Source organism: Gouania willdenowi, chromosome 11 (genome assembly GCF_900634775.1).
Source record: "Gouania willdenowi chromosome 11, fGouWil2.1, whole genome shotgun sequence".
NCBI lineage: Eukaryota > Metazoa > Chordata > Actinopteri > Blenniiformes > Gobiesocidae > Gouania > Gouania willdenowi.
This window is the reverse complement of record NC_041054.1, coordinates 10386902-10412380: the sequence shown is the minus strand read 5'-3', so window position 1 is coordinate 10412380 and position 25479 is coordinate 10386902. Positions and strand designations below refer to the sequence as shown.

At 36.5% G+C, this 25479-nt stretch overlaps 2 protein-coding genes across 5 annotated transcripts in view; one reads left to right on the top strand and one right to left on the bottom strand.

The window, feature by feature from the left end:
• The window catches only part of LOC114472662 (probable 2-ketogluconate reductase), a 13691-nt gene extending 6338 nt beyond the window's left edge, over positions 1-7353 (bottom strand). Inside the window, exon 1 of one of the 3 annotated variants that reach the window (XM_028461978.1) lies at positions 7104-7353. In XM_028461978.1, the coding sequence (XP_028317779.1) occupies positions 7104-7184 (81 nt within the window). In that variant the 5' untranslated portion in view covers positions 7185-7353. The remainder of the gene's footprint in view (positions 1-7103) is intronic. The other 2 variants (XM_028461975.1, XM_028461977.1) reach the window with 2 other exon arrangements.
• ncaldb (neurocalcin delta b) lies at positions 6897-25479 on the top strand. 2 transcript variants are annotated; one of them, XM_028461983.1, is made up of 4 exons: positions 6897-7082; positions 19986-20396; positions 23333-23438; positions 23546-25479. In XM_028461983.1, exons 2-4 carry the CDS (start codon positions 20019-20021, stop codon positions 23638-23640), a joined length of 579 nt encoding a protein of 192 aa, XP_028317784.1. In that variant the 5' UTR covers positions 6897-7082; positions 19986-20018; the 3' UTR covers positions 23641-25479. The 2 variants fall into 2 exon arrangements, with proteins under 2 accessions (XP_028317784.1, XP_028317785.1); XM_028461984.1 differs by lacking the exon at positions 6897-7082 and adding an exon at positions 12769-12982.

Below are 25479 nucleotides of genomic sequence, written 5' to 3'. Positions count from 1 at the left end.
GCGCACGTTTTCATCTTTTCCTTTTTAAGTTTATATATGAGATGTTTACTGTATGTAAGGGAACCATGGCAAGATTTATTTCCAAAAATAAACATGGGGGGTGACAGTAACTAGTAACTTTTACTTTGAGTACTATTTAATTGAGCCACTTTTTACTTGTACTTGAGTATTTTATGTATGACTTTCTTACTTGTACTTGTATTTGAGTACAATTTCAATCAAGTAACAGTACTTCTACTTGAATAGGACATATCAGTACACATCTATTGTCCACCACTATCAGTTTTACTAAACTGTAATGATTTCTCCTCAAATTTGCAAATTTGAGCTTTTAGCCAAAATGAAGCACTTTAATAATTTGAAGATACTTATTTCAACTGAAGCAGAAAACAAGATAACCTAAATGTAATAACAGCAGAAGAAACTGAAAAATGATGTTATAACCAATCCATGTGTGAGAAAATGAGGATACGCTTCAATGAACACTCTTTGTTCACTAAAGTCTCTTTCAGAAACAGATCTACATCCTTTTTTTTTATTAACCGGATCTTGACGAAGGCTTGTTCAAAGCTTTTTTATTTAGACTTACTTGGGTGGCAACCAGGATTAAATTAGACTTACTATTCAAAATTAAAGCTGAACAGTCTTTGTCTCCTTTGAAAGACTCACATTAACTCTGGTGCCATCCTGTCTTTCAGGTTTGGGTTTCAATCCAACATTGCTTGACAAGAATTTAAAATGATTTCACAGGCACCTGCTGTGGCCAGTCTGATTACAGGACAGCCCAAATGTCACGAGCAATGGGGAGAAAAATGAACATACATGATTTTAGACTGTAGGACGAAAATAAAAGGGGAAACTTTTAGAGTTTTTGGAAAAGTTGGAGGACATTTGTCCCAGCTGCGTTTCCTCACCTTTTTGCATATTATCAGAGTCTCGTGTTTGAAACAAGTGACAGAGGATTGACTGTGCAGCACAGATCTGGGTCCCCGAAATAACTCTCTGTAATAGATCGCTGACGTGAGTTCCAAGGCTTTGCTGACTCAGCTAATCTGCAGCACTGAGCTCTGGTGTTGAATTTTGGCTGCTTTCTTATTGCCTTTTAATCTATGAAAATTAAACAGCAAACCATTGCTGTGTCTTTCTATGCTTTGTTGTTTTAGCTCATCTAAATTTTGCTCACAGGATATATATATATATATATATATATATATATATATATATATATATATATATATATTATAGTAATTTCAACTTTTTTTATAGTAATTTCATTTTTTTTAATAGTAATTTAAACTTTTTATAGTAATTTCATTTTTTTTATACAGAGTTAACAAAATACTTGTCAATGTTTTCTTAGAAAATGAATCATTTTTGACTGTCATATCATGGATAAAATAAACCCTGTTTGCAAAAATCCAAGGAACTTTGAGAAAACCCAGCAAACAATTAACGTCTCACGCACACACATTCACTCCTTACTGTTGATTTTTCACTTCCCAATTAACCTATACATGTTTCTAGTTAGACCTTTAATTTTCCTTGATCATGGGAAATGATACAATTTTATTTAATTATCTTCCTAAAATGGAAACGTTAATATAAGATTGTTTCTGATTCCATCACAAGTTATGTTTTTTTGGTTGTTGTTGAATGTTGTGAAAATGTTTCTTTAAAAATAGTTTTACTGTGATTTTTTTTTGTTTCTTTGCCAGACAATGAATAACTGTAATTTATTTGACACTATTTTTGTCCTAGTTTCTTTGTGGTGTTCCCTGTCATATGATGTCACTCTGCGAGATGTTTTTGGTCATATTCGGGTGTTTTCATTCAATGGCACAATATCAACATATGCCATTGTTTTGGAACAACTTTAAATTTGTGAAAACACCGGTGTCACGGTTTGAGATTACCTCCGAACTGAGATTATAACCCTAACCCTAACATAATCCAATAAACGAATAAAACACGTGTCTGTTCACTTTGAAAAGAAAAATAAACAAAAATGAATTATTGTTTTTAATCAAAAATTCATTTTTCGGTAGTGCGCATGCGCATATATGTGCATATACAATCTCAGTATGATGTGAACTCAGTACATGACACCAGAAATGTCTTTTTGGCTGCGTTTTTTTTTTGGTGCACACTTGCATCAGTAGAGAATGAGTTTGGAGGTAGATTTGTGTCTTTATTATTCAATCAAAGCAAAACCTTTTCAATTCCAAGAAAAACGGTTTTCAAATTTGCATTTGAAAATTGTTTTTCTTTGATTGAAAATATTTATTTCTGATTGAAGTAAAAAAAATTTTTGATTGGAAAGGTTTTTTTTTTGGTTGAAAAGTTTTTTTTTTTTTTCAAATCAATAATAAAGACACAAATCTACTTCCATTGGATGAGAGCAACTTTTGAATAAAATAAAGTTAGAAGTAAAAAAAAAAAAATGTTAGTAATCGTACCGAGCAGCTTTAAATGTGCAGCAAAGAGATAATCACATGACTAGTCGAATCTTGCGCAAAAGTTTGCGTAACGAATCTCATGAGAATGCTCGGTCTGATTCCCGGATGTTAAGTATAATTACATACGTTTTAGAGAAATTCAGAGATTTGAAACAGAAAATTGGAGGCTTTGTTTTATCAACTTGAAAGGATACCATGAATAAACGTATCCGTGCTCTAGGAGAACATGCAAACTTCACAAAGAAAGATTGGGTCCGGCAGGAAACGAACCCAGGCTCTCTGTACTGTGTACACAGTTTCTTTTCGTCTCCCTGCAAAAACATACCTGATTCAAATAAATAGGTTTTGCAGCTTCAGCCGAGCCTGATTGTGACCCATTCATTTGAATCAAGTGACTCATAGTAATAATAACACGAAGGACAGGGACTCAGTTCGACATGCACCATCTAAACATTGTTTTTTCTTGTGATGGAAGTTGTTCATGTGGGATTATTTGAAAAATTGCGTGCAGAATTCTATAAATATTTCTTTTGGGGTTTTAGCTTGTTTAAACTACCTGAATATTCTTTGTTAAATATAGTGTGAGGAATATTTTTGCACTGGTGTAAGGCGACTCAACTCATTTAAAGTACATCTTGTGTGGATTCCTTCTGTCCTGCTCAGGAAGACCTTGAAAAGATCGGCCCAACTCATCCTTGCAGAGTTTACGCCTGTGCAGCCCTTGTTCTATAGGGAGGCTCAACACGCTACTCTCAGCATGTTCTGGTTGAGAATAAATACACCTGCACTTTAATCCAGTCAGCCTGAGCATTAGTCGGCTGCTTGTGACGCACGGCGCTCAGCGGTGAAGTCAAAGGTCAAGCGAGCTGAGCTGCTCCTGTCTTCTCACTGTTTTTGGGATCATCATCTTCTCCAGCCCCAACATGGGCAACAATGTCTATGGACAATCTCATTCAAAGTAACAAAATCTCATATTAACGCTATTTAGCACCACTGTCTAAAAAATAACAGTCAACATGTGAAAAATAACTTTTTAGTGTATCTAACGCCTAAAGCAGTTTTCAGCCCGCAACCTTCAAAATAAAGGTTCCAGAGACCAGGTACCCTCACTGTACCTGAAGGTGGTTGAACACAGACATGAACATTGAAGAACAGTCATGTGGAGACAGGGCCATCTATAAGGGGGAATAAAGGGGAGAGCTTTTGGGGGGCCATGCATAAAGTCAGCAAAATGATGGTCCATTGTTCTAAGAATCTGTGATAACCATGTTCATATATTTATTTATATGAATAATATTCACTGTTAACCAGAAAGTTTATTATTATTTGCACCATAGTATGCAAATTATTGTTTTAATCAGAAATAAAATAGTTTAAAAGTGACAAAAAAAAAAATAGTGGAAAAGGTGGTGAAATGAAATTAAAAAAACAAACAGAAATTGGTTAAAAGTTGCAAAGTAGAGTGGCCAAAAAGTGGTAAAAAGGGTTCAAAGCTTCAATTTTGGCTCAGTGGTGGCAGAAATGTGGTAATTTAATTTTAAAAAGTAGGAACGATTAGTTTGGCAAATAATGGGCATGACAAACGGTGAATGTGGTGAAATTGGCAAAAATAAGCATGAAATATGGTGAAAAGAGGTTAAAAGTGACAATAATGGATTAACATATGCAACATTTGGTGGCAAGGGTTTATAATTGATGAAAGTCTCTTGAAAGTGGAAAACGTGCAGCAAAGGCATTGAAATTTGATGGAGAAGTGGCAGTAATGGGAGTAATGTAGCAAAAATATGGCAAGAAAAAGGGATGAAAATAGGTTCAAAAATGGTAAGTTTGGTGTAGTTGCAGAAAAAGTCCAGTTTCGGATTCTGCAACAGTGAATGGCTATTTTCTCATTGAGCTAAATCTCATCCTGGGATGATCGCCAGTAGACTTAAAAGTCACTTTGTATACTGGCCACGCTCCTCGGCAGGTTTCACACCAGCACTGGCATTGCTCTGTTGGGTTAGGTAACAGATAATCAGTGAGAAGAGATTGGTGATTCTCTATTGTGTGGCTTCCCATGCAGCACCTGCGACTTACCTTGTTGGTAAAGCTTCTGTTACCTAATGAGCCTCTGTTATCGAATTCCAGCACGACGGGGCCTTGAAAGTGTGTGTGCTTGAGTGCGTGCGATGGTTAGATCAATGTTATGCAAACCTATTAGTCAAAGCTTCTGCCCAAACATACAACTCACTGTGGATCCCTCACCTGTTAAAGGTAAATAACAGCACTGCAACGATAAAATTACCAATCCAAGATGTTATGGTGCAGATGGTTGTTGTTGTGCACAGAATATGGTTTAAAAACTCTTAGTAGAAGTATTTGTCATATGTGTCCTTAAACCATATTGAAAAAGAAGACAAAAAGGACTAGGTGGAATTATTATACGGAAGCCAAGATCACATTAAAGCGATCAGCAGACGCCTCTGAAGAAGACTGGCAGTCGACAGTCAAAATATGTCAGGAGATCAAAGTAAATTTCCTGAAAAACAGTTGTCTGAATGAATGAAACCGTAACATATTATTCAAAGGAAGACAAAAAGGACTTGCTAGAATTATTACGCGAAAGTCAAGGACACATCAAAGCAATCAGCAGAAGCCTCTGAAGAAGAATGGCAGTCGACAGTCGAAATATGTCAGGAGATCAAAGTACATTTCCTAAAAAACAATTGTCTGAATAAATGAAGCCTGAACATATTATTCAAAAAGAAGACAAAATGAACTTGCTAGAATTAATATGCAAAAGTCAAGGACATATTATAGCGATCAGCAGACGCCTCTGAAGAAGACTGGCAGTCAACAGTCAAAATATGTCAGGAGATCAAAGTAAATTTCTTGAAAAACAATTGTCTGTATGAATGAAACCATAACATATTCAAAAAGAAGACAAAAAGAACTTGCTAGAATTAATATGCAAAAGTCAAGGACATATTATAGCGATCAGCAGATGCCTCTGAAGAAGACTGGCAGTCGACAGTTGAAATATGTCAGGAGATCAAAGTAAATTTCCTGAAAAACAGTTGTCTGACAATAAATTAATGAAACCTTAACAAATTAGTTCTAAAAGCAGTGATGCTACATCTATACATGTGTCATCGGATTATATCTAAATGTGCCATTTCTGTGCATCACTTTTTCATTTTTATATTTAACTTTTGGATGTCTCAGTTCTTTGGGAGCCGTGTCCATCAGTGCGATGAGGCTTTTGCTGACTCAGCAGAAGGGAGGGGTTGTCTGTGTACTTTATAAAGCCATTAAGAAAACGCTCCTCAGAACAGTGGCTGAACAAGCCTCTGGGCTTTAACTTCCACTAATCATCTTAGGCAAAGCATGTCTCCCAATGTGCCTGCATGCATGGGAACACCTGTACTGTACTGAGCTACAGCCTGTGCACGGCAGCTGTCATCATCACCTTCTTTATGATCATTGAATAATGCAAAGAAATCATCTATATGACCAGTGTACAAACAAATCACCTAACAATCTGATTTCAGTGTAAAAAAGACATCGAATGAATTTGGGAATCATATGGTTTCCTTTAAAGGTCAACGTTGCAGAAAATCGCGGGCAAACGCAACAGTTATGTGAACCACAGAGATTGCATGCAAAAGTGTAGAAAATTGTTTCGAGACAATTCTAAACAGGTGTGAGCAAAGATGCGATGGTAAGCTGCGCTCTGTTTTCCAGCAGGGCTTAAAGCAAATCTTTATCCTTTTACACGTGCCTTTAAAAGATTTTGATGCTTAAGACCGAACACAAAAGACTCTCCATTGTTGTCCTTTGGCTGGTCATCTTTATCTTTTGATGGATGGTGGAGCAACTGATGCATATAAAGTATAACATTATCTACTAGAAATAATGCCAATAAATTTGAATGTAGTAGAATGTACAGCCGATTGCGATAATAGTTTGTACAAATAATATCAAATCTATGTTTAAGAATTTTTATTAAAGTAAATGGTATTTTAAGTTCTAGAATAATAGTAGTAGAGGAAATAATAGTAAACGACTTATAGTAACATGGAATATAATATAAAAAACGTAAATGAAAGGCCTTAAACAGCCACAATAGACTAATAATGAATTAATGGTAGCACTAGTAATAGTCTGAAACATGTTAGCAGTAGCATTAGCAATGATAGTTGTAAAGAAAAAAAGCAGCCAAAGTGTAAAATGACCACCAAGAGTAGCAAATACAGCCAAATAACTTTAATTTAAAATGTAAAGTAAAAAATTAAATACTCTACTAAAAAAATTGATCGCACTATAAAGCAAGTTTTTTAATTGAAAAGTAAGAAATTAAGAATCGTCTCCATTAAGTGCCATGCTCCTGTTGCTAGGACAACGCGGGCTCTCATTGGCTGATTATGGCCCACGTGATTAACCGGCCGTGACGTCAACGCAGCAGAGGGCTAAGCGGAGTGAGAGCGGCTCGTGAGGGGAAAAGCCAGGCTGGAGTTTGAACTGTGAGCAGCTCCTTTACATCGCTTCCTGCTCCAAACCTCCACCTCCTGTCCGCCTAAAGCACAGCTAATGGACTATTAGGGACACTTTGGAACCAACCATCCACCAGCAACGACAACAAGTGAGGTAAGTAACTTTGTACTTTACCTTCGTCTTCCTCATACGTTTTCCCCCAGGCTCAGGTGAGATGTGAAACTGTCCCCTCCGTAGACAGTTAAACATGTCCATATTTCCTCATTTTCTCCTCAATAACTTCGCTGTACAGAGTCGTCCAACGGTGAAAGCATCGGATAAAGCTTTACCTACTTTTCTAATCAGATGAGGCCGCTTGTTCTGGTCCTGAATGTGGGGTGTCCGTCCGTCCTGCCTCGGACCATTGGTGGGGAAGGGAAAGTGGGGGAGCCCAGCCAGGGAGGGAGGGTGTCCCGTTTCAGCACACTCACATCAGACAGTGTCTGTGGAGGAGGGAGTCCCTGTGGACTGTGTTTGCTTTCATGGAAATACACGTCTTCTGGTTAAAAACAAAACAAAAATATTCAGATGATACAGACAAATGCATGCAAAGGTGTAAAGTGTACTGATGTATCCTACTCAAAGTAGTAGAATGACTGTTACTTGATTTAAGTTGTACTCAAGTTAAAGTACAAGTGAGTCATACATAAAATACTCAAGTACAAGTGAAAAGTAGCTTAATTAAATAGTACTCAAAGTAAAAGTTACTTTACGTTTATTTTTTACAAATGGAACTTTATTTATTTTCCACAAAGGCATCTGTGTAAAATAAAAGGTTTGTCAAAATGTACAATTCGTTATTAAAAAAATAAATAAAAAAAATAACACAAATTATTTCAATCAAAAAATAAATGAATAAATAAAAAATTCTCAGGCTATTAGTATTGCTACATTTATGAACTTGTCAAATGTGACATGTGGGTAGCAACATAAGAAATGGCTAAGACTAAAAACATATGGATTATCTTCAATTTGGAAATGGAAATAAATAAAGTAAAAAAAATAAAATACAAAAAACCATGATTTATTCAGTAACGGTTGAGTGTAGAAATAGACTAACAAAGTACAAGTACCTATAAAAGCAACTCAATTACAGTAACTTGAGTACTTGTAATCTGTTACTTTCACCTCTGGATGCATGTAAATAAATTGTCTATAAAATAGCAACAATAACAAAAAAATCTTTAATAAAAAGAAGCCGTTTATGCTTTCTCGATGTGAGAGTTTATATATATATATATATATATATATATAAGTATGCTGGTATCATTCATTCGTCTCCTGTCTGCGTGTTCCTGTTCACTGTGGGTAGGCGAGGGGGGCACCCTGGACAGGGCGCCAGTCCATAGACAACCACTCGCTCTGTCATTCACTCCTACAGGCAATCTGGAGGAGACTCCATTAATAACCTTAACATACATGCTTGTTTTTTTACATGCTGAATTCATTCTTAAAATTCACATCTTTATTACAAAAAAGTAAGTAAGACTGTTAATTAAATAAGGATTAAATACAAGTACACACTTTGCAGTAGAAAAAAATAACAATAATAATCCAAATGTACAAATATAATACAGATATATGCAAGAATGTTAAAGCTGTCAGGTTAAAGTGAGACGTCATTCTGTTAAGCAACAACTCAGAATAGGCAGAGTTTCCTATGATGAGGAGGATGACTGCCACAAACTGCATTAATGTATTAGAATCAAGTAATGATAGCATGTTTTTGTTAACCCGCTCTCAACATAATTTCCCGCCTCTGGACTCTCCACCTTTATAACGTGTATAAAACTGTTGAACAGATGGAAAAAGGAAGTTGAGCATCATTACTCAAACCTTAAAACATCAGCATTTTATTAGCTAAAGATCTAATCTCCTTTGACATCTCTTTATAGTTTAGTTTCCTTTTACTCTCACTGTTTAGGGAAACTTATTTTTGCTGCAAAGTGGGCACCATCAAGTGGATTTTCCAGTGTTACAGTGGAAAAAAAGACCTAACCATTAATTTCTCATCCATCATTTTTTTTTTTATTACTCTCTACAGTTAAAAAGTAAGGATAATTGTTTGAAAAAAAAGTTTCAATTTATCCGAAAACAACTTCATCATCGTGATTAAAACATGTCAAAGTCACCAATCAATTTGTTAATGAATTTTTAATGGGAGTTTCCAACTCTCCTGCAAAGTTCCTTTGCGTCACTCGACTCAACTCTCAATAATTGATGCAAAAATGATTGACATTGGCTTTGAGTTCCGTTAGTTTCAGGTTTCCTACAGCAAACTAAAAGGGACAGAGTTATAGTGAACACCGCTGCTTCACATCAGGCTTGTCATGTGTAAATGAACTTTGTTTTTGTGACCGCTGGCTTGAGGTGAATTAGTGGGGTTTTTTTTTTTTTTGGGTTTATGTGGGGATGTAAGGAGGAACCAATTATGGTTATGTTTCCCCTCGGCAGCATTGTGAAATGTTCACCAAAGAGGTCCGGGGAGGTCAGCAGCGTGAAAGGACATGAATGGGAAACAGAGGGAGTAAAATAAACATCCTAGCGAGGAGAAGAGGCGATCCATGTGGAAAAATTCAGAGATTGGGAATGATATAAACAATATAATACAGGCTAACCAGGAAGTTAAAGGGCATGTGGAGGCGTTGAGTCCAAGTAACGGCCCCCATTGGTACCATGGTGTTCCCTGCAAATATTTTCAAGATGCTGACATTGGGGTGGTGGGCATTGGCTGTAGTTAGGCCTGTCTGGGCTGCAGTGAATGGAATTAAGCCTTTTAATGGAAGCAGACGGGCAGAATGATCTAGTAAAAGCATGAACGAGAGGAACGTTACACTAAAAGTGGGCAAAAGCAGGCGACAGCTTGACACAAAGATTGGGACAGAAAAAGAAACCAGCCCGTGTGTGTGTTTTACCAAAGAGGATTTTATGTAGCGGCGCTGTGGAGATGAATATTCCTCATTAGGCAGTTTGACATTTCCATCTCCGCCGCCACTATCTTTACAACAGGCTGCTTTTAGAGACACACATATTAGGCACAAAGTGATTGTCCGATCCTCTTTCAGTGGTAGTAGCCATCAGTGACGCTTGGAAAGACTTAAAATCCCAGTTCCATTAAGTTTCTCATCATGGCTTCATGATGAGAAACTTAATGGAAGTTGCTGCATGAATTTGGAGGGGAAAAAATGTAGGGTGATGTGGAAATCTCTTTAATATATATCAATTGGACTCCAAATAAATGCTTTAATTAACTGTCATAATATGTAAGGCCATAATTAGCAAACTGCGTATCTATATTTACAATCTTACAACCTTCACTTCAGAAAAATGATAACAGGTCTGATTTGGGCTGATGAAATCTCCAACTCATCACTCACGAATTTTGACGAGATTGTAATATTTGTATTTGTAAACATGATATTAACAGTTGTTTATAGTTTTTCTGTATTTTAAATACAATTTCTACAATATTTGAGGCCCTGCAGAAAGTTTAAGAACCTTGGCTTTATAGGAAAAGCTTTAAAGCCACTCAAAGTTTTTCTTCTTTACTTCTTTAGTCCTTAATTTCTAGCTTTCTGTAACATTTTTCAGAACGTGTTGGATAGAGTTGCACCAAGACGTTTAAAGAACCCAATATGCACGGTATGCTGACCCCACGACGTCATGCTAGTCTCGTCGTGCATGATCCTGGAGTTACAGTATGCTGGACCTCAGCGTCGTTAGATGCTAAGTTTAAATGATCAAGAGCTTAATATAAGATAACGTGTGACCAATGGAGGTTTGAGGGGACAGGTGAGAGAACAGCAGGCTGGTAACTCTGCAAGAAACATGAGCCTGAGGGTGACTTTGGAGCTTTCAGTGCGTAGCGGACTAGGATCTCACATTTGACTCCAATAAGAGCTTGGTTTTTCACATGCAGAGTTTAAAGTGACGTAATCTGTCTTAAATCCGTAGACTGAATAACACTGATGTGACTGGAGTTGGGGAACGTGCTGCTGTGCAAACTGTGTATTTAGTCTAACAACTATCCACTCAAGCTGTAATAAGTTATTTTATTTTTTATTATAATCAGGCATGTAAACTAGTTTTGATAACATCTTTCAATTCAAACAATGAGGTCATTCTTCCTAGTGTAATAGTTCAGTGATGACGTGGGCACATTCTTTTCCCAAATGAGAGCATGTGCCTTTTAATGTGGCTATTTTGATTAGTGTGTGGCATTTAATTTTCTTTTTTTTTTTTTTTTAAACAAACTGAATCTACACTGCAGGAGATGAGGGACATTTACAAGTGCATCGATTATCCTAAATTTCCGTAGAAGAGCATGCACGCGAAGTATCGTCCAGAAAAAGACACGAGGTGAAGGAAAAGAAGAGGGACACTTTTTCTGAGAAAGCAGCACCAAATGCAGAGTGAAGCACAAAGAGAGCGTTGTGTTGTGGTGTCCTAATCATGTGCCTGTGTGTGGTGTGTCTCAGCCCACATTACCCCCCCCCCCCCCCGACATGATCTCGTTTGCACCAGCTCAGATCAAGTTTGTCGCAATAACAGCTGAGATGCAACTAAATTTTGACCTGAGTATGAAGAATATGTTTCTCACCGGAGACCCCCTGCCCCCCAGCTTGCAATCTCGTCTCACACTACAGCGTGTTTTACTGGTGAATGTATAAATGATACGTTGTTGATGTCTGGGATCAGGCTTCTTTCTGCTGCGTTGGCTCGTGGTCGGCCCTCCCCTCGGCTCTCTCTGATCTCAGATTACCAGAGGACGACACTCGGGCTAAGGTTTACCTGCAGGATATAAATGTGGACTTGTCCTTCTTACTTAAGCCAGATACAAGATGTACTGGGGTGAATGCTGATGGAAGAACCTCAGATTCTAAATGTAGAGATCTGCAGAACAATGCAGCTGATGGTAGAAATGGAAGCTTTGGTTTAATAAAAGGGAGAGAAATGATCTTGTTTGTAATTTTGCCAAACACTCACATAAAGTTAAAACTGTAATTGTTTATTAGGAAAATGTATAATTATAATGTGAGTCATTGATCATTTAATCAAAACAAAATTGCTGGGGAAAAAAGGATGTAAAAGGTTAAAATTGCCACTTGAAAGTTTGTTTTTATCTCCACCATAAACTCTCTGTTTTTTGACATTTAACCCGCATTGCATTGTGGGATGTGGAGTTTGAGACACATATGCATAGAAGTACTTTTACTTCAGTCTGATATCACTGGGAATACTGGGAACAAACTAAACGACCACTGTCCTCCTTGTCTTGCAAAGAAACACCAAAAAAATCACGGTAATACGGAGGGAAAAAAACTACTTCCTATCCCACAATGCAATGCACGGGAATGTCAACAAACTGAGTGTGTACAGTAGAGATAAAACCAAATTTTCAAGCTGCAATTTTGACCTTTTTTCATTTATTTTTGGAGTAAATGATGTTTGATTCATTGATCTCTCAGGAATTATTTTTTTATCTAAATAAAACGATTTGGTGTAGCAACTTTAAATGTGAGTAAACGCAACTTAGAAACAAAGTTAAGTAAGTAAACTTCCTGTATAGAGAGCACTTTTTACAGACAGAGGTGAACAATGATGTTTGTGTTGTAAGTGACTTATGAAAGCTTGTTGTGGACATCAGTGGTACTTCACTGATGACGTTTGTTGCTTTTAGGAGCTAAAGCTCTTTGACAGATGGTACATCTTGGCGTTTTCTGCTAAAGGTCTCAATCTCTGAACATCCATGGCGATCATGTGCAGACTGCAGTGGCTATCGTCAGAAAAGCACAAGTGACAGGCTGTTCTTTGCAGGTTGAAGTTAATGCGTAAACAAGCCGAGGTCAGCAGCTCTAACTCCAGCCCTGTTCTGTGCTCTGGAGGTTTAATGCGTGTCCACTGTCTTGTCCTAACCTTATGCGATAGCCGAGGGAGAGTTCTGCTCCAGCCACGTGCCCCTGTGCACTCGTCCTTATGTAACGGTGCCTCCGCAGGTCTGCCAGCAGCTGCAGGTAAGAGTCTTAACGGTTAATTGAAGGCTGTGATCATCTCACAGAGACTTAAATAGCTGCGTTCTTAGGGATGTTCTATGGAGACCTGAGCGATCGTTTATCCCATCATTTATCCTGCTTCTTAGACACACGTGGCTCCTTAAAAAGTCTTAAAGGCAATAAATCAATTAATCTGAAAATAAGGCCTTGATTGTCATTAAAATGTCTTAAATCAATGTTTCAAAATTTAAAATTTTAACACATAAGTATGATTTTATGATTGTAGTTAGTCTGACATGTCAAAATAAATGCTAAAATTTGTTTTTTAAAACATGGGAAAATGATTTTTTTTTAATGGCATTGTACTCATCTTGTGTTTTTGGGGTGATTTTGATTATTTTAGTCTGTTTTTTTAATGTTTTTTTTTTGTGTGTGTGTGTGTTTACTTCAGGGCCACCAGTTGCATGTCGTCACTAGACCCTAAGGCATATACCCTAAATCTGAAATTGTTTATTATGAAACAGATTGGTTCATTGAAAAATACATAACAAGATGCCCTTGAAAAAATATTGGCATTTTAAATTGTAATCACAATATTGAGGGAAAAAAAAAATCACAATTAGGTTATTTTCCAAAATCGCTCAGCCCTACTAGACACTAGAAAAGAATTTTACCCTAAAAGTATGTGATTGATGTGGCATTTTTCCCCCCCAATTACGTATGTTTACTGTGAAGTTGGTTTTAAATTTGATTTCAAATGGCAGTAAAAAGTCTTGAATTGAATTTGATTAAAGCTGTAGGAACCCTGTACACTCTATTTGTTTGGCACAGCTCTCTGTGTGAGGCCACTCACTACTATATTTATTTACACACCGGGATGGCAGAGATGTCGGGTCCTCTCAGGAGGAGCGCTGAACAACTATCGCCCAATTAAAGGGCAACGACGCTTGCGACGACAGAGGCTCAGTGGGACTTCATTTGATTTCATTAGAGGTGAATAATTGAGAAGCTGAGCAGAAAATAAAAGGCAACACTTCTTATTATCATGTGGAAAACATTGTTGATGATGCATGGAAAAATACTTAATTAAAATAAAGTGATATATACAGTCGGTAAGTAATGCACATTGTTTTATTTTAACTGTAATTCCTAAAACTAAGGCCACAATTGCACATTTATATGTGAATAAATGCATTGAAATTTTTTTATTTTACTTTTACCAAATATCCGCTTTTTTTAGGGTTGGGTTAAATTATAATTGTAATCGCTAATTGATCATTAATTACAAATATGGCCTGATTTTAATTGTAATTTAAAAAATCTGTTGCTGCTGTAATCGTAAAAAAATTGTGATTGATTTCAGATAATTGATTTTGCGATTGTAATTGCCATGAAAATTCTGTCAAAATTGTCAATTATTTAACGCAAAACTGGGGAACCATATTAGTTGTATGTACAGTTCTACACATATGTAGTTAGTTATTAAAATATGTTTCAAATCAAGCTTTTCCACATTTTACCATTAAAATTTTTTTGAAATCTGAGCGTATACTGACAAAAAAGGCTCAGACGCCCACACCATAAATATTAAACCCTATGTTTTCATTGATTACGAAGCCTTATAAGGTAACCAATAGATGGGACAGAAAATGGATGATAGATATTTGTTTTTAGTGTATTTTGCGGCTGATTTAAGACCCGTTATCAAAGAGACGAGACAAAGGTTAGGTTTTATGGGGTTATTTCAGGACCAGTAATGTGATTAATTGTAATTGAAATTTAGCAATTGACAACGTAATTGTAATTGACTTTGAGGATTAAAAAAAGTCATAATTGAGTTGTAATTGAACATGGATAATTGAAAACACAAAAAAATCAACCTGAAATTCTTAATTAGTAATGACGCATTTACTGCAGCAGAGAGGAATAATCCTAGAGTGATTCCCTGTTGTTTCTGTAAAGCCATTAAAGCATCACTAATTAGCCTTTTCCACCTGGTTCAGGATGAGAGACAGAGAGAGAGAGAGAGAGAGAGGTGTGTGTGCCAGTCGGATTAGTGGCTTCACATTAATGTGTAAACACACAGTGTGTGACGGTAGTCTGAATGATTCAAAGTCAACCGATGACAGTTGCTCTCAGTCTTTGCACAAACCACCGTGTTCTTGATTCAAAGGGTCCATGCTGGTTAATGTTCCGTCGACGACGCTTTCAGAAGCAGGATTTGGCTCGTCCGTTGCCATGGCTACGCAGCATCAATAACCACAGGAATCCATCAAGCAATTAAATGCACATTTTAGCCAGTGTGTGGCTACATCAGACAGTTAGTGAGTTGCATGTTCTCCCTGACGTCTCCCCGGGTGCGTCACTGTAACTGAAGCTTTACTGTTGACTAAAAGTACCGTATTTGTAGGGATGTAAAGATTAATCGTGAGGCAGTTAAAAAAATCGATTTAAAGGTGTCACGGTTTACGTCGATACTTTGATAAATGAAATCGCAGTACTTTTAAAAAGAATAATAATAATAATTTACAGCAAAGGGCACTATCTAGTTAGAATTTTAAATTCAGGACGCACCACCGTGTTTTAAATCAGAAGTGTGAAAGCATTTTGGCTTCCCCAAGACAAAATGAAAGAAGTGAGAAAGAAAGAACATAGTAAGAGGTAAGAGGGGCACAGGGAGAGAATGAAAGCCATAGTTTGTTTAATTGTATTGTTTCTTTGATATGGGATTTGTTTTAAAGTCCAATTATTAAGGCACAAAATACATTTTCACTTTTAAAAAGAAAAGGAACTATTATGGAGTTTTGCATAGGTCACTGTAGAGTCTATCTAGAGTTTATCAAGGGATTCTTTTGACAATGAAAGATAAAAGACAATAGTACAGTATTTTTATTTTCAAAGAAAAATACATTAATACTTTTTAGTCATCATTTGTCTACGGCCTCATTTTGTAAAATAAATGGTGAGAGAATCGTATCGTGAACCCTGTATCTTGAATCGTCACATCTCTAGTTATTTCTCTTCATCTGCGAGAATAAACTGGGTGTAAAGATTTTATCCCAGGGTGTGGATTGAAAGCGAAACAACTCTCTCAGCCGTTTAGTTTCTAGTGACCTAACGTTCAGATGGATGTTATGGGTTAAAAATCCAGTCCATAAACTTACACATTTGACTCGTTCAACACGGGATAGGAAGTCCGACCTCCATTTTTCACTATTAATAAATGCAAAAGCCAATAAAACTGCTCTGAATATGTTTGTAAGATCCTCTTCCAACAATACAAGATGGTAGAAAATGTTCTTTTTTATTGTTAATATGTAATAACTATAACAATAACAATCTGAAGCTGTAGTGCAGGGAGTTGGACTTGGTTTGTATTTTAATTTATCTCCTTTATTGAAATGGTGTGTAAAAACTATTAGCATTTCATCATTTATAATAAACACTTAAAAAAACAGTTGTCGAATCCAAATCCACACAGTTATTCAAGTTTTTCCTTGATATTGTTGGGAGAAAAAAAATCAGATCGCAGTTTTTAACCTTGTGGGAGATCTAATGTGCTGTTATTTTGTAAAAGATTGTGGTCAAGGCCCTTTAAATTTAATTTGCAGAGTAATATATATATATATATATATATATTTCATACTCCATGTCAATAGGTGTGTGCGTGTGTGAATTTGAACACTGTGTCCCATTGTCAGATTAGTGTGTCTTTAAAGGGTTTATGATGGGATGCCTTCACATCTCAGCTGCTTAACCCCCTCCCCACAGTCTAGATGAGCATGTTGACACATTGTCCCTGAGCACAGAGCGCCTCACACATGACCTGCAGCTTCACTATGTGTTGATATGTTTTCCCCTCCTGAGGTAATTATATTATAAGTCTACAAACAAGTGTTAATCTCTTTTTTTTTTTTGCCACAGTTGCAGTGAACTCTGGGTAACAGCGGGGAGCTTATTGCTAGAGTCTACTGTTTCCTCCAAGTTAATGAAAGGATTAGAGCAGCCGGTTGTTTATAGAACAAGTATGGGAGTGGAAATGAAGGAGATGACGACCACAAATATTTATCAAATTAAAGCGGCTCAGACGGTCGGACCGGACACTTTTAGTTACTGTTCAATGAAAATGGACTGAGCAGCAGAATGAGGCATGTATGCATTTACTTTGATTCAAGTGCTTCATTTTTAAGGTTGTCTTGATCTGATATTAACATCTGTCCACAGTATCGGATGCTTCTAAATTATCTCCGATAGATAATGTTTTTATTGGATTTATTAATAGTTTTTTTGTCAGCTTCTTCTTCTAATACATTTTGTATTTATTTTATTCAATTGTAGAATATTGTCATATTTGAGGTAGGGCTGGGCAAAAAAAATCGATTTAATCGATTTATCAAATTTGTAGATAAAAATGATTTTTATTTTGCAAATTCGAGTTTAAATTAATTTTTTTCGAAATGTACATTTTTTTCTTTTTTCCCACCACAGTTTTTTCTGTCTTTTTCACGTTCCGATGTGAGCCAGCCCCCTCTTTGTTTACATTTGTTTACTCTTTGAGTAGGCTGTATGTGTGCCACAGGCATGTTTAATGTTTTGTTCACACTATGCTGAGATGCTATGGGAAGAGTTTATTATTTTTTTAATTGTAATGTTATACGTTATAAAATATGTAGTTTCCTGAATTCTTAATAAGAAAATTAAAGCTACTGTGAAGTTGCTGTTGCACTTTTGCTTAAACCTGGGTTAAAGCTTAAAATTGTTTTAATGACATCGCGCTACGGTAACCCACAAGGACGGAACGCAAAAAAGTCAGAAAAAACTGTGGTGGGGAAAACAAAAAATTTTATCTACAAATTCGATAAATCAATTCAATCGATTTTTTTGCCCAACCCTAATGTAACCCATTGGTTGGTAGTAAAAGGCTCATGATTACTGTTGCTAATAATGTTTTCTGTTTGAGATATATCACTTGATCAAGCCTTTTCTAACATTTCACACTCCAGAATACAGTATGTAATAAAGGAATATGTGATTTTGTTGATATCGAATTAATATCGGTACCGACATCGGCAAATACTCGAGGCTGCAATATTGGAAATGTAAAAGTTGTATCAAGACACCCTTATTACCTATAACTTCATTAGATTACAATGACTGTATCTTGAATTTATTTATTTTACTCCAGCCTATTTAAATGTGGAAAAATGCATTGAAAACCAAGGATTAGTTTTTCATTAATTCGCTGCTGTTGTAAGATAATGTGCACCTTTACGTTTCCCTTAAACAGGGGTGTCAAACTTTTTTTAGTTCAGGGGCCAAATACAGGCCAGTTTGATCACAAGTTTTAGGTGGGAAAATGAACAATTTCTACATTAATGTGCCCAACTTTGCACTTCCAGTTATAAATTAGACATAAAGTATGAAATGTATCCACAATATTTTAGCAAAATAAGATACAAATACTTAAATGTCCTTTGATTTTAGATTTTTATTTTATTTGGGGAGATTATGTTTGTCTGTTTCCAACTTTAAAAAAAAGTGCAAAGACTTTTCCTATAAAGGCTAAAAAGAAAAAGAAAAAGGCAGGTCAGCTCTTCATGTTATTTAACAATAGAGAGGATGTTGGTGTTGTATGTCAATGACTTCCTGCCGGAAATGGAAGCTGCCGTGCAGAGAGGTGCACATGCTCAGCTGTTATCACCAGGTGTGGTCGCCTGCAAATGCAGATGTCTGTGCTGTGCTCTGTGCTCCTGAAACTGTTTTTTTTTTCCTTCTTCCTGGCAGTAATTTGTTGTTCTCAGTTGTAAATCAAGGTGGAGAAGGTTTGGTAAAGGTAGAAAGTCCTTGTTGGATTGGGCACATTTTTCAGGCATGTCATAATGCTCTACATTCTCCATATAGTATGTCAAAAATCCAAATAATTGTGTTTCAGATTCAAGTTTACACATTTAACCCAGTTTGATTTAATGTGTGCTAAACCACGACAATCCAACCAGTTTTTAATGAAAAAAAGTGTATTTTTTAGAGATGGGTGATATTATTGGCTGATATAACACCGGTTAACAACAATGGTGTTGGTTTTAGCTATGTATGTATCAGTTAATATCAAAAATTTGAAATGAGGTGTTGGAGGCAGTGCACTACTTTGTCATTTATAGATGTTTTACATTTTGCCTCATGTGTAATTTTTCCCACAGGGTGTTTATGGTTTAACTTTTATGTATAAAGTCATTGTTGCAGGTTTTTTATAATCTTCCTTTATGAATATGGACGTCAACATTGAGTGGAACATATACAAATCAGACGTATTTGTGAATGCAAAGCCATGAAAATGTCTGTGGTTTCCGTTTCAGATGATATCGTATACCACAACCAAGTATAATAATAATAATAATAAGTTAGGACTAGAGCTGCACTATTATATACTACACTACTATATAATTGTGATCACAATTTTGGTTGCCACAGTTAAATTCATTTGATCGTCTGCAATGTTTTGATTTAAAATACTGTAATGATGTATTTATTTTGTTTCATTTTGGTACATATTAAATTCTTGGGGAAATTTTTATTTAAAACTTCATTTTGCACTGTAAACTAGTCCAGATTTTTTCTTCCTAAAATGGTAAATAATTTTGATTATAATAGTGATTACAACATAGATCCAAATAATTATCATTTTGGCACTAATCGTGCAGCCCTACTTAAGACTCGTTTGTTTTGTTTTTACCTCTGTAGTGTAAACAGATTGGCTTATGAGCTGGTTTTATAGTTCATAATCCACTTTCTGTGTGTGAATTTATTTATTGTAACTTTTCTTCTTTGCGTGAATGCATTTTAAACTTTTATTTTGAAGTCGTTCTCCCAGGCTGTTTAGAATTAGCATTTAGTTTAGTTTAATTTAGTTAGTTAATGGTTTTTTTTCCTGTGGATATTCGGACATTACCTCAGCTGCGTTTATCCAATTTCTATTTTTAAATCTATCTAACGGCTCTCACTCTTCTTCTTCTTCTTCTCCTCCCAGTATTACCACCACAGCCTCCCAGCAGCCTCAGCCATGGGCAAACAGAACAGCAAGCTCCGTCCCGACATCATGCAGGACCTGATGGACAACACGGACTTCACCGAGCACGAGATCACGGAGTGGTACAAGGGCTTCTTACGGGACTGCCCCAGTGGCGCCCTCTCCATGGAGGAGTTCAAGAAGATCTACGCCAACTTCTTCCCCTACGGCGACGCCTCCAAGTTCGCCGAGCACGTCTTCCGCACGTTCGACGCCAACGGAGACGGCACTATCGACTTCAGGGAGTTCATAATCGCCCTGAGCGTCACGTCGCGCGGCCACCTGGACCAGAAGCTAAAGTGGGCGTTCAGCATGTACGACCTGGACGGGAACGGCTACATCAGCAAGGCTGAGATGCTGGAGATCGTAACGGTGGGTCTAGTTTTGGTGGTTTTCCATCCTTTCTGCAAGTCATGTCATGTCAAGTTTATTTATTTTGCATCTTTCATGTACGAAACAATTCAAAGTGCTTTACACAAGACTAACATTACAATAGCGCGAGCACACCATAAAAATTACATTTAAAAAAGAGGAAAAATCAAAACATGTAAAACAATATCACTCAATAAAACAGGATAATATCAGATTAAATAGCGTGACTGTTTCATTCAAAGCTCAATAATAAAAACCGTATACCCGTGCTTCTCAAAGTGTGTGGCACGCCCCCTGTTGGGGAAATGAGGTATGACAGGTGGGGTGTGACAAACAGGAGGACATTTTCAATTTCATTATTATTAATTATAAATTTCATGCCAATCCTCTTAAATGCCTTCCTTCATTGACACTAAACAAATTGCGTACACATGAAGAAAGTAATAATGAGAACCTAAAAATGTAGCATAAATTAAGAGCATTACATCATTTGACTGCATTAATTAGTTTAATTTAGTTTTTGATTTTTGATTTATTTTTTAAATATATTCTTTGCATTATGAATCGTGATATTACTTGTTCCCTGTTAGTTCATTTCATAAATATACTGAATTTCCTGCAAACAATATTTCATTAATTCCTGTATTTTTGTCTATTTTAAATTAGTTTTTTTTGCAGGTGATTTGTTTTAATTTAGTTTTTGATTTATCATGAAATATGATGTTACTTGTTCCCTGTTAGTTCAACAAATTGGAAAATGTCAGCAGTAGTTCCTCTCTGACTCCAAAATAAGACGCGTTGCAGGGAGCGGCTCTCCCTAATAGTAGCCCACCCCAGGGTGACTTTATTACAGTCGACACTCGTCTTATTGGATGAGTTCTTTTACTAAAAAAAACACACGTCGTTACATCACACGTGGCACTAAATCAAGCCGAGAACCAACTAATGCGTAATCCCTTTCTCCAAGTCAGTGCTTTTATTTTTAGCGAGGGCGTGCGTGTACAGTGCACTGATGGTCACATGCTTTAGGAAACTGGAGACGAGACGACAAAACACTCATCACTTGATTCAAGAAAAATTTGTTTTTATTAAATAGTTTTTATGGATAGTACTTTAAAAATGTGAAATCTTCACCCACTGAGTGCAGAAGGTTCATTTATGCATCGGTGCTGAAATTCTATTAAGGATTAAGTTTTGACATTATTAAATATAAAGGGGTGTGTCCTGAGTTTTCTTTGTTTTTTCAAGGTTTTCAAAGCTAAATGACAGTAAATATTTGAATATTATTTCATTTTAACTTTGTGTTGTTAAAGTCGTCAATATTTTATCATTGCTATCAAGTTATTTAAAAAAACAAAAAAAAGATATATTATTTTAAATGTGTCCATTTTTCAAATGCACAAATCTTTACACCTGATATTTTTCAGATTTTTGTAGTGTCTGTTATTTGAATTTTTTCCTGCATGGTTTCTTTAGTGATCTCTCTGTAAAAGCAAGGAATGTCTGTCTGTTTGTGTTGCTCAAATATCTGATCTGAGAGTTTCAACATGGCTGCTGCTTGGTTCAAGGGTGTGCGACTTGGGATTTGTTTGGACTGCAATGATGCCGTTAATAAATAATTTCCTAATCGCTTTACAAATTCCATGTGCATCTTAACATGACTGTTGTGGATCAATGACACTAAACGAGTCCGGACCGAGTCTGTTCCTGGTGTGAGGAGATCTGGATCCGCGCGGATTAGATGGGGTTCAACTCCCTACAGTGTCCTTGCTAAAAGTCAAAATATATGAAAACACAATAGTTATTACACTACGCATTTCACAACAAACCTAAATGTCCCTGACGTCCCACCTTCAAACACAACCTCATTTGGCCATCTATGAAAAAGCTACTGGACCTCCCATTTTTCTATAGCAATACATACAGTACTTCATATGGGCACTGCACTAGTTTCTTTAAAAAACTACATGATGTGCCATATACATTTTAGGAGTGTGACGATATCTCGATACGCCGATATATCGCGATATTTTTTATTTTACGCTCGCGCTATCGTTTTTTTTTTTTTTTTTTTTTTTTCTTCTTCAAAACAGTTTCTGCTTTTTCACTAAAATGTGCAGGTACAGTACGTCTTCACAGAAATTGTCACTGTTGAAGGAACCAATATTTTGTTTACTGGAATATTGCACTATAATGGTGTCACTGGTAAGAAAGACCCTATTTTTTGTTTACAGAAAGCAATATTGGAGATAGTTATTCGTTTACATTATGTTGATACTTATTTACAAAAATGCACTAAAATAGTGTCACTGTTCATAGGACACTTTTTCATTTTATTGTCTTTCAGAGATATAAAATAAAAATTGTATTTTTTCACTTAATTTTTTCTTGTTATGTCATAGATTGTCGCTGATTGATTTCTGACCAATATATTGATATTCGCAGTATCATCAGATCGTGAGGTAATCGTTATCGTGAGCTTTGTATCGCATTGTACCGTGAGGTACCCAGAGGGTCCCACCTCTTATACGTTTTAAGGATTATTGTGCTAAAATATTGCTTTACTCTAACCCTCCAACAATGATCTGTATACCTTCATTATAAGGGAGTCAAATACATTTTCTACTGTATGTTCTCCACTATCTGAACATGCATGTATTTAAAGAAACCAGACAAACATTAGGACAGCCTACTCAAGGAGAACATGCAAACATCACCATTTTTGATTGCAGTGCAAACTGTTGGAAAATGGTTGACGTGACAAAGGGGAAACAGAATTACAGTAAAACACCTGGCTGATGTCACCACTGCATTTTAAAAAAAAAAAAAAAAAAAAAACAGAAAACGGGTGTCGGCTGATACATAACAAGTACAAAATTCAACATCTGTCCACAGCTGGTCTCATCTTTCGTTTTTTTTTTTTTCATTCTTTTCAGGCCATTTACAAGATGGTGTCGTCCGTGATGAAGATGCCTGAGGACGAGTCGACGCCAGAGAAACGCACAGACAAGATCTTCAGACAAATGGACTTAAATCGAGATGGTATGAAATCGTCTGATTTGTGCTTCTGCACTTGTTTGAATACATGAATGAGGATTAGCAATGCATTCACCGCCCACTAACATGTGACGTGTGTTTCTTCATCTCAGGTAAACTGTCCCTGGAGGAGTTTGTGGAGGGAGCGAAGAACGACCCGTCCATCGTGCGGCTGCTGCAGTGCGACCCCAGCTGTGCTGGACAATAGGAAAAAAAAACACAAAAAAAAAACAGACTTTTTCTTTCCTGCGTATCTCACATCTTCAAATTCTCTCACCACCTCAGACTCTTTGACATGCTGTAGCGATGCATGAACGCAACAACAGGCACCTAGACGACACGCGGGCTGCAAATTCGGCAAAATACCAAGTCCGACGCTCACACGGTTGATGGAAAAAGCAGCATGGTCACGTGGTACGATGATGGGATGGCTGTTTTTATTCCTTTTATTGTTTAATTTTATTGTTTTTTAAAGCATTATTCCCAATATTCAAAGGGAATCCTGCTCGTCTTTTGTTCTGTGACTGAGATGGGACGATATTTATGAAGTATTGGACACTGGAAGATATGAAGTTTGCCCGTCTGGGACTTCAGGTGTTCTCAGCTTTTACAGCATGACTCCATAGGTAGAGGATCTGGGAATTTTCAAATACTTTTTCGAAGGAAAGAATGATTTGTTTTTAATCCTGTGTTTTGGAGGAGAGTTACATTAACCAAAAAGGAACTAACTTTAAAATGAAGGAGGAAATAACAACCGTATACGACCGTGGAAAGAGGCTGTTTAGGTGCAAGACGAGGGGGCGCCAATGTTTGCAGGTCGCAGTTATGGTGAAATATCTCCAAATTTGCACATTTGGAAAAAAATGTAAAAATTACAGCCCAAATTACAATCATAACCTCAGAATAATTCCCAGCTGCTGTTTTCTTTTAAGAGACTTTTGCATTGCTGCTGGGAAGGCAACGGAGCATCAAATATAACAGCAGATCAGCTGTTCCCTCTCTGACGCGTATTAAAACTTTTATTATACTTTTGCACCTTTATTTTGGGAATTCTTACAATCTTCTTGACAATCTTTCTGCGTCCCCTGTCTTTATAACTGCTCGTTAGCCTCAAACAGTCATTCATTCATTTCAGAACTTGATCCATGCGCTAAAACCGAGCTGTGATTCTATACATTTTCCTCAACATTGGTTCAAAACGTGTGTGACTTTGAAAAAACAAAAGAAGAAAAAGAATAGATGTTTAATGGAAATATAGTGTGTAATGATATATTCTGTGGTAACTTTGCAGCGTTTTGCTGCATTGGAAGAGATTCACTATATGGAAAAAAACAAAAACAAACATAAATTATTATCGGAATGTGACGATAAATGTTTTATTTTGCTTTTACTTGACACGTATGAAAGATTGTTGTACAGTGCATTCACTCATATTTATGTTGGATATGTCAAAAAGGAGAGGACCACACGTGATGCTATGCATTTAGGCTTGAAATTACTGATCGACCATCGACTTACCTGCTGCTTCTTTTCACATTTTGATGCAAATTTGGATTTTAGTTTTTGATCTTCAGCTGCAAACGCAGGGCCGTTTAAATCCAGTTGTGACGTAATCGTCAACGTTTTTTCTTTTTTTTACAATGAAATGCACCGCTTTCCTTTTCCTTTCATATCCATTGTTTCCTCTGCGTTAGGGTTGTCTGTCCCTGCTGATCGAAAAGGAAAAAACACACAATAATTTAGTCACACTGGATAAATATCAATATTAACACAACAGCAGTGAGTTCACTGGGTTTGTTCACATTTCATAAAGAGGGTCGATCTCCTGATTTCAGCAGCATCTTGTGGTCAAGTGCCAAATACAGGGGATTAAAATAAGAAAAGAAAAAAACACAGTATTGCATCCATTTATACTGTACAGTTGTTACCTGTTGAACAAAACAAACTGTCACTGTATCATTTTGTAGATTTTTGTATTAACTTGCATTGTGTGTTCCGTGTAGGATCTCCATTTTGCTATTTAAATAAAGACAAAATGGTAAAATAA

Coding starts and splice junctions, on each gene's coding strand:
- ncaldb (XM_028461983.1), top strand. CDS start 20,019: ATGGGCAAACAGAACAGCAAGCTCCGTCCCGACATCATGCAGGACCTG. Junction 20,397..23,332: donor AGATGCTGGAGATCGTAACG/GTGGGTCTAGTT, acceptor CATTCTTTTCAG/GCCATTTACAAGATGGTGTC. Junction 23,439..23,545: donor AATGGACTTAAATCGAGATG/GTATGAAATCGT, acceptor TCTTCATCTCAG/GTAAACTGTCCCTGGAGGAG.